We start from the raw sequence: 10,447 nt of genomic DNA on the forward strand, positions 1-10,447 counted from the left end.
TTTTCTTTCAAAATGATAAATAATACACAACATTAAGTCGATTATTCATTTTTACACTTACAAGATATTTTATTGTTCATTAATGCAAGAAAAAACTTCAAAAATTGTAAAATATTTTTTAAAAAATAACTTACCCATTTCTAGTCGAACACGATTACAGTTCAAAAAGATGAGAGAATAATGAAAGACTGGAGAGGAAGAGTAAGAACTGTAGAGGACGAATTTCCAAATTTCTAACGAAGAAGATGAACAATTCCCCAAGGCAGGAAGAAAAGAAGAGAGACAAGAGAGGAAGAAAGACGAAAAGATTTTTTTCTTTTAAATGGTTTGGTTTGAATTATAAAAGTATGTTTTTCGTATTTTATAAAACATTAAAAAAATTTAAAAATATTAATTTAATTCCATAATTAGTTAATAATATTTTAAAAAGAATTTGACCAAACTTTTGATTCCGAAAATAAAAACGAGACCTATTTGATACCTTTCTCTAAATTTTTATGAAGATACTCCTCGCAGTCTTGCCTCTCTCAAGTTGGAAACCCTCTCTCTCTCAATTGTCAAACAATCAAATTCTGAGGTACATCTCTCACTCTCCAAATCCTTATAGCTGTTCTGATCTTAATTTATTGGTCTTCTCTCTTTGATTCGATGATAAGTGGAAAACCCTCATGCTCAATCTTTTGCCTCTTAAGTTTAAACTCTTCCTTTTTTTTAATTATAATCTTTTTAATGATGGATTAGTTGAATTTGATATCTGGGTTTTTTTTATTTGGTTTTGGTGTTTACGTCCACTAAAATTTTAATGTCTTATTTTTTTTGTTTGATTTGGTGGGAGCAGCACCCGTTGTACTGTGGGATCTTGGATTTAGCATATTTGATAAGACCATTTATCATATATATAGAGACTTGGCTAAGAACAAAATAGTTGTTATACTTGCATTAAGTTTTGTTTTAGCTAGTATTAGAAAGAAGGATCTGAATAGAGCAGAATGGAGATAGAAGATTCATATAATAATACAGATTTATTTGGAGTTAAACGAACAAGTTTGAGGCTTTGTTCATTGATTGATTTATATATAGGACTTCCATGTGTCTCTGGATTTTGTTGGTGTTCAAATGATAACCCTCCACTTGTACCGGTAGTCAGGGTAATAACTTCAATTTACTGACTTTAGGCAAGCTAACTTGGATTAGCTTATGAAAATATTGATTATGGTAATTCTTCATTTATTCATTGGATGGCACTGAATCACTTCTATTAAATGAAGAAATATCCACTGCACTATGAGCTCATGCTATCTATACCTGATGTAGAATTTAGTATTCAAGGAAGTAGATTTATATGCAACAGCAGAAATTAGCTATAGAGATGCTCCAAATTGGCATTTATGTAGTAATTTGCATTATTTATTCACCCAATCAGATAAACATTCATCAAGGATTTAATTTCAGTAAGATAACACCATGATGTCCTCGGATCAAGGTTTCAGACTTAGTGTGTTAGTCAGAAGTTAAAATATGGGGAAATAAAAGATTTGAAGTCAAAACTGGGTAGTTGAAAAAGTTGGGAGACAACAACATATTGTGCTTCAAGATGACGGAGGAGAAAGACTTGGAGGCTGTTAGTCTGATTGTTTCTTTGGGATCAATACATAAGCCTTCCATTGTAAACGAACATGATGAAATCTCACGTTATTACTCATTTCACCATCTTGGTTAGTTAATCAGGGATCGTTAAACTGAGCTTGTATTACTCAGATGCAGCGCAGCTTTTCTGTCATGCATAGAACTAGAGAGTGACGCATAAAAAAGACAGTAACACAAGGTTGTTGTAGGGTTTGTCCTCGAAGGATAGAGTGGATGTTTAATTTGATTTGTTAAATTTGGTCAAATGAATATTGATGTTCCCGTTTACCTTGGATTGCTTGGTGAAACTTGGATGTATATTGATGTCTAGTATCAATGACATATTTTAAACTGCAAGGTTGTCTCCTGCAAAGTGCAAACTTTGTTCAATAGCTCCAGAAGTACTTTGGTACTAGTGAATTAAAATTCAAATATGTAGTCTGGAAAATATGTTCTTCTTATGGAATTCCTTTACAAGATGTATTATAACTAAATTTTACATGTGACAAATTAGATTTTCTTTGTCTCGCGTTGTTTCCATAATCGCATGTGATACAATTCATTGTGGCAACATTGATTCCATCTGCTCTGTTTACCATTTGTGCCATCTCTTCCTGTTTCCTTGATATGTAATTAAGATGTCTGTTGTCTTCTTCTCCTGCTTCATGTTCATCCATCACTCTACTGCCCACACTCAAACTAATTTGTCTTCCCTAATTGAACATACATTCAAGTGCAAAATTGTATTTGTATCGTCTGATTCTGATGTGTTCATACGCAGTTGTAAAGCTTCAGAAGTTATGGGAAAGGACTCCAAGTCTAAGGATTCTGGAAGCAAGGGAAAGGGTAAACAGGCTGCTGGTGGAAGTGAGGATAATGCTTCGAAAGGAAAAGGAAAAGGTGGGAAAGGAGATGGCCTTGGAACCTGCACATATGTTAAAGGTATCTTCTTCTTAAGTTAGTCCATAGGCCATCTTGTTGTGTTGTAGATGTTACGGTTTGGTAACTTTTATCTTTAAACTTTCAGCAAGGCATGTCTTATGTGAGAAGCAGTCAAAGATTAATGAAGCATACAAAATACTACAGGAAGGCTGGCTGAACAACGGAGATAAAGTTCCACCAGCTGAGTTTGCTAAGGTAGATTAAACAGTCTTATCTGTCTATTACCATCTCTGTTATTCTCCATGGTAATTATGTTGCTGCGAAATACATCGATGCGGAAGAAAGTTGTAAAAGGAGGATCTTTCGAAGTTATAGTCATCACTGAGTTGATCTGTTTTATAAAAGAAACAGCAAGGTTGTTTCCTTCCAATCCCAAAAAATGCAGAACGCCATTTCACACGATTTTATAGGCAACACGCAATGATCCTTCTAATTTCTCTCTTTTTCTCTTCAACTAGCTTGAAATTAAACCGTAAGCTTAGTTGATTCATTGATTGACTGCAGGTAGCTGCAACTTACTCGGAATGCCCCTCAGGAAAGAAAGGTGGGGACCTGGGATGGTTTCCACGTGGCAAGATGGCAGGCCCATTTCAGGAAGTTGCCTTCAATACCCCTGTTGGAGCTACCAGTGCACCCTTTAAATCAACGTAAGGTTCTGCCTTTTAGTTCTGTTATGTTTTTATTCTATAAAAGTGGTGTTCTGGCTGCTTATGTGCCCCTCGGCTATTTCACCGAATACTTGCCTATCTCACTCCAAAGTAAGTACCAGGTAAACCCCACTGAGGAGAAGAAATCAGCTAGCATTATTTGTCTTTGTCGTGATTTGAACCTTAGCCTCTTATTATGTCTACAACTAGGCCACACCCGTGTAAAACTTTTCTGTCTTGAGCAAATTGGTTGATATCTTGATGCTTAAAAGCAGCGACTTCATATCATAACTCTTTTCTCCTTTCTTAAACTGCAGACATGGATACCATTTCATTTTATCTGAAGGGAGGAAGAACTGAAATCTCTGAGCATTTAGATAGACATGGGATAGTGGCAGTTGTAGCAGAGAACCGACTATTTGGTCATCTGATACTTATTGCTGAGACTATCTTCTGTTAAGTTAATAAAATACAACTGCTTTGTGGATTGCAAGTGTAATGATAAAACAAGTAAACATGTCAATGATTGGATCAAAGCATCTTACTGGCTCATGTGTGTTATTTTGAAGTCTATGATCTCGTACTCATTGAACTACCACATTGTGAGAATGAGTTACAAAGGGTGAATTGTTTATAGCTCTTAGATTGACCAATTGATTATCATCCTTGAAACATCGTTGCTATTGCTGAGTTACTCTTTTCTTTCACATATGCACATATTTTTTCAATTGTAAAGTGGGCTAAGGTTGTAAGATGCCCAAAGAATTCATTGAATGAGTAAGGTTCTCGAGAAACCAACAACCAAACCAAAATAGAAGTGAAAAGCTTTCGGTTGTATAACTTTGTTTGCTTGTTAGCTCCGGTGACACGTTTTACATTGACGATGATGATTTTCTGGTTTTTCAAGTACAAACTTATTCTACAGAAAGATTGCAATTCTGGTGGAAACTGACATCAAAATAGATACTTTTTTGACACAACTTACTAAAACAGACTGTCTACAAAAATTTGCACCAAGATATACTTCACACATTTGGTGAACTGTACCTTACACTGTTAACTTTCGTCCCTTACACTATTGGCATTCGTCTTGTCAAAGCATAAAAAAACAGAGTCAATTTTTTTTTATAGTTTGCTGAACGGGCTGACTGCAATTCTTTTTACTCTCGTTGGGGATCGCCCTAGGGCGGGATTCTAGCAAAACGCCCAGGACTCAAGTGTCGGACTTAATTCTGTAAGACTTACGCTCTAAACATCCGATTTTACGCCTTATGCACGTCCATGGCTCGCGGCTCGTCTAATAGATATTATCCAAATTATTTGTTAAAAACTTTAGTTAACATTGTTAATCCTCATAACTCTTTAATAATTGAATGATACATAGTAATTTTTAATCTATAGATATACTAAAATTGAGAATAACTCAATTAACAAGATTTAATATCACATCTTTCCTATTTGGTAACACATTTATTTTATAGATACTTTGCGAAAATTTTACTTTTTCATTTATCATTGGTCTTCATGTTTTTGTGATATGTATTAAATTATATTTTATTTAGATATTTGAAAGTAGTTTTATTTTTATTCATGATGGATTGATGTGTTTATTATGGAAAAATTACGCGGTTGAACAAACTTACACTATACTCATCATAGCTATGGTTTAATTAAGGGCAACTTTCACATATAGCAAACAAAAAAATCATATTTGTATAATATAGCAAACTTTGCATAATTGCGCTCCATAGCAAACATAAAAACTGTATAATTCGCTATACATATAAAAATGTATAATTCGCTGGCCTAAATTGTATAATTCGCTGGCTAAATTGTATAATTCGCTGGCCTATTTCGCTGCAATTGTATAATTAACTTTGCATACAGTTGAATCGAATTAAAATGTATGTATATTGCATAATTATAAGTGTATAGCAAGAAGATATATGTTTTTCTCGCTTTATACAAAAACAGAAACACAATATATATACTTCTGTTGTATAAAGCTAGAAAAAATTGTATTTCACTGCAATTGTATAATTCACAATTGTATAATTCTTTGGCCTTTTTCTCTGTAATATTTGAAGTAAAATGTTTGTAAATTATATAATTAAGTGTATAACATGAAGATATACATTTTTGCATGTATATATACAATTTTCTCTCGCTTTATACAAAACAGAAACAGAAATTATACACTTTTGTGTATAAAGCGAGAGAGGCAAGAATGGGAGAGTGGCGAGCGAGACTTCTGGGAGAGAGATGCCTGGCAAATTCTTGTCAATGTTTGCTATGGAGCACAATTAAATCAAACCCTAGCTATTCAATTTAATTTAGGTTATTAGTTTGCTATTTTATACAATTTTCCCTTTAATTAACACTCGGGACTAACATTTTACACTAATTATGTGGGCTAACTTTGAGCTTGTATAATCAAACACGTTTGTATATGTATAATTCGCCAAAGTATATATAATTACATATGTATAATATACAATTATCTAATTGATATACATATCAATTCACCTCTCTCCCATTCTCTTTCCTCTCTCGCTCGTCTCTCTCCTTCCTCTTCCAATCTCGCTTGTCATATATACAAATGAATATGTATAATATACAATTTTCATTTAACCGATATACATATATAATTCACCTCTCTTCCACTCTCTGCCCTCTAGCTCGGCGCTCTCCCAATCTCGCTCGCCTGTCTCCTCCCTCTCCCGATTCGCTCACCTCTCTCCTACCTTTCTCAATCTCTCTTGTCATATATACAAATACATATGTATAATATACAATTATCTAACCGATATACATATATAGTTCACCTCTCTCCCACTCTTTGCCCTCTCTCTCGCCTCTCTCTTCTCTCTCCCAGTCTCGCTTGCCTCTCTCTTCCTATAACATGTAGCTACAAATTGTAATTATCAAACTATAGTTATGAAGAGTGATTAGGTTATTTTTGAGTGGCTATATGTTAAAGTTTCTCTTTATTAGTATACTAGTAGGGTTATGAATTATTTTCTTTTAGGGGGCTAAATTGTACAGTATGATGATTTTTTTTTGAGAAATAATGATTCTTTTATTAGTTAAGATATTAGATTATTTATACTTGTATAAACTTTAAACTTTTATTTTCTATCAGTTTATTTAATCATATTTTTAATAATTTCAAACTACCGATTTATTTTATAATTTAGTGTTATTATATTACTATACTATATTATAAATTAAAAATTTAAAGATCCATAGGATTTACACTCCAAGTCACTAGGATTACACTTCATCCTATACTAAGTAAAGCTCTTCACCTCACATCCCCGCCTTTTAATACACTGCTGAGATATCTCTTTAGAAATATTCACGCAATAGATTCTCTTCTTACTGTAGCAATAAATAACTTAAACTATGATGACAAACTTCTTTTGTTATAATTTTCCCAAAAATTACAAAAAGAAAAAAAATTATTCATCCAAAAACTGTCGATCTATAGTGTGATACGTTATACATATCATTAATTTAACACACTAGCTTACAATTCTAGGTTACATAGTATACCTAAAAAATGTCTAATAAAAACAATATTAACAATGTTGGAAGCTCTTTGTCCTTGCTCAACACTTTATATTATTTGGTGAAGTTGATGTATCACTGTCCAAAGAGTCTCTTCTTACAAGTGATATAAGAATGTTTACGCGTATGTTTTCTATCTGCTAAAAATAAGAGTAAATTATATAAATATACCATATTAAAAAAATATATACTATTTATGTCAAAATAATATTTCTAACTAAATATAACAACTTTTAAGAATTAAAAAATTGTACAGTCAATCTTTCTTCGCTTTTTCTCTGTCCTTTTTCTCTTCCTCCTCTTTTATTTCTCAATGTCTATTCTTCCTCCTCTCTCTCTTTCTCTCTCTCTCTTTTGAAATTTTCATTTATATAATTATTTTAAAATTAGTTTTTTTTTTCACATTTCACTAATTTATTCAAATACACGACAAGAAAAAAAATATAAAAAATAAAAAATTGTACAATATGATGTTTTCAATTAGGAATTTCAAAATTTTAAAATTATAGAAACAAGAGTTCATCATCAATGGTCATTATAAAGATTCAATTTTACGACTTTGTGATTAGTTTGGATAGGTTGTTCCTACAAATAAGTGATATGTTATTTGGAGTTTATATCCAACTTTAAGAGGGTTTGGTTAAGTTTATAATTGATTTTGGTTAAGTTTATAATTATTCATGAATAATACAAGTTTAGTTCAGCCTATAGATTATTGTCTTGTCTTTCATTACTTACTTTGTTCATTTATTATTATTTTTCTTCTAATTCAACTTTAATATTATGTAATACACTTTTAATGAAAATTTAATTCATTTTATAGTTTATTATTTGTTATTGTTAGATTACTTGTTTAATTCACTATTGATATAAGTTTAATTCACTCTATAGATAATTGTCTTGTGTTTCATTGGTTACATTTTTTATCTATGCTTAATTCAACTTTAATTTAATATTTGTATATGGACTTTTAATACAAGTTAATTCATTTTGAATTTTATTGATTGATTTGTTATGATTGAATTACGTCTTAATTCATTACTGATACAACTTTTATTCAATTTACAAATCACATAATGCTCTTTCTTTTGCTTCATTTTGCATCCATGTTTAATTTGCTTCTCGTTCAACTATATATGTGTGTAACATTTTTTTATACAAGTTTAATTGATTTGACAATTTATTATGTTTTTCATTTGTTACAATTAGATTATTTGTCTAATTAATTGGTTATCTTAGTGATAAAAGCAAAGATAATCTATAAGATACATATGATATAAGTTTTATTCATGGATAATATAAGTTTCATTCAATTTATAAATCGTTGTCTTGTCTTTTGTTAGTTGCGTTTTTCATTCATTCTAAATTCTCTTCTGATTCAACTTTAGTATTGTTTAATACAATTTTAAAGCAATTTTAATTCATTTTGCATTTTTTGATTTATTTATTACTATTGGATTACTTGTTTAATTCATTATTAATACAAGTTCAATTTACTCTATAAATCATTGTGTGTAATACATTTTTAATTTAAATTTAATATGTGCGTGATACATTTTCAATTCATGTTTATTTCATTTTTCATTTTATTACGTGTCTTCATTTATTACGATAAAATTATTTAAATATTTAATTAATTATTGATATAAATTTTATTCATTCTACGAATTATTGACTACTCTACGAAAAAAAGTAAAGAGGAAAAACTTAAGGAAAAAAAGTAACAGAAAAAGAGGGAGTGCAACAAAAACAAAAAAGTTGGCAAAGAAAAAAGAGAAAGAGCGAGCGAGAAAAAAATCTAATAATAATATATGATATTATTTTATATTGCTATAAATGATATTAATTAAAGAGTATAGTTAAAATAAGTAATTATTTTTAAAAAATAATTCACTCAAGTAATTAATCTAAAAATAATTGCATCCACGGTTCCCCTACAATTATAAAATAAGAAAACAAGTGAATATCTAGACATTTTGAAGTGAATAACTTGAGTTTTTTTAATTTTTGAAACTTGAAAGTACACAATTCTAAAACTTACAAGGGGATATTTTGAAGTCTTAGATGTTTTCATTTTAAAATACTTTTACATTTACATATATTTAGCTCAATTGAATATACATACCTTCAAGGTTACTAAAACTTGATTATCAATATTCAAAAATCAAAATATCAATCTATATATATACAATAGAAAAAGTAAAAAGTGTCACGTTTTAATGCCACCAAAATTCAAAAAATAATTTTTAAATAAATGTGCACTGATACGTTAGTCAGTGAAGAATTATTAGGGGTGGTTTTATTGCCCCAGATAATTTCAAATTTTAAAATGAATATTTAATGTGAATTTTTTTAATTTCAATCCTTAAATTGTACAGTGAGGGTTGTTATTAGTTTTAAGATTCAAAAGAAAAACATATATTATGTTAATTAATGGATCTTCACCAAAAATAAAATAAAATAATGAAACAAAACTATAATTTTCTTATTGTTATAAATTCATTGAATTGTGTGGATTGTCTTTTACCTATATTCAAGACTTAATTGTATTTCTGTATACATGTTTTCAAGGTGATGAAAAATCTTTGAATAACTATGTATATCTACTAGTTTGTGACTATTGAGAGTGATATATCAACACTATAAACAATATCACTCACCATTTGAAAGATACACTTGAATAGAAGAAAAATCTTCTTCTTCATCTACTGCTCTCGTCTTCTTCCTTTATACTTATATTGCTTTGAGCTTGATTTTATAACACTTATAGTTTTTTCCTCCATTCATTATGTCAAAGAAAAACACTATTTTAACTGCTCAATTTTTGAACAACTAATGACAACCATGACAAATTTTGGGCTCATACATACTTTTTTTTGTGGACTTTTCCCTTCTGTCATCATTTTTTCCGACAACTTAAATTAGTGTTTTATTCATCAATCTGTAAAGTACTTTCTTTTATAAATTTGTATTAACTTACTTTTGTGTTTTTGGTTATGAAAACTTTTTAAGTATTCTTGATTGACCAATATGAAAAAGTCATAACCCTTTGGAAAAGTTACAACTTTTTCAAAAGGTCACATCCATCGAAAAGTCACAATCCTTCAATGTGAAAATGTGTCTGTTTTTATAAATAAACTAGTTTTAGCGCACGTGCGTTGCAGATGAATATGAAACACGTACCACACTTTTTTTGAAAATAAAGTAAATATTATTAAAATAAAAAATTTGTCACTCTTAAAATCTCTTAGTTACACCTCTTAAATATACTTTCTCCTCTCTTCTCTTTAGTGTCGTCCTTTATTATTATTTTATTATTGGTGTTCTTACTTTTAATATAATATAATATAAATAATTATTGTTAAAACAGATAGAAGATGTATTAAATTTGATGTTTTTATTTGAAATATTTGATTAATTTGACATTCATGTTAGGGAGTATTCTAATATCACTAACCTTTGATATTTTCCACGTCTATAAATCAATCTTTAGGTTTTTAGAAAAGAAGAATGAAAAACATAAAAAAATAGTTTAAAAATGTGAGGAAATCCCTTCATTAATAGTTAAAATGTGTAGTAATAGTATGTGTATATTGTTCCATTATAAAAAAAAAAGAAGATAAACTAAATATGATGTTTTAAGAAGAATTAGAATAATGAGT

General features: G+C 29.8%; 1 protein-coding gene across 1 annotated transcript; it reads left to right on the forward strand.

Annotated features, from left to right (window-relative positions):
• Window positions 1–347: 347 nt before the first annotated feature.
• LOC101255071 (uncharacterized) lies at window positions 348–3,887 on the forward strand. Its single transcript, XM_010315884.4, has 5 exons — window positions 348–577; window positions 2,408–2,568; window positions 2,654–2,763; window positions 3,073–3,215; window positions 3,533–3,887. The coding sequence occupies exons 1-5, from the start codon at window positions 498–500 to the stop codon at window positions 3,573–3,575; spliced, it is 537 nt and encodes a 178-aa protein (XP_010314186.1). The 5' UTR covers window positions 348–497; the 3' UTR covers window positions 3,576–3,887.
• The last annotated feature ends 6,560 nt before the right edge of the window (window positions 3,888–10,447 follow it).

This window comes from Solanum lycopersicum, chromosome 12 (assembly GCF_036512215.1).
Source record: "Solanum lycopersicum chromosome 12, SLM_r2.1".
NCBI lineage: Eukaryota > Viridiplantae > Streptophyta > Magnoliopsida > Solanales > Solanaceae > Solanum > Solanum lycopersicum.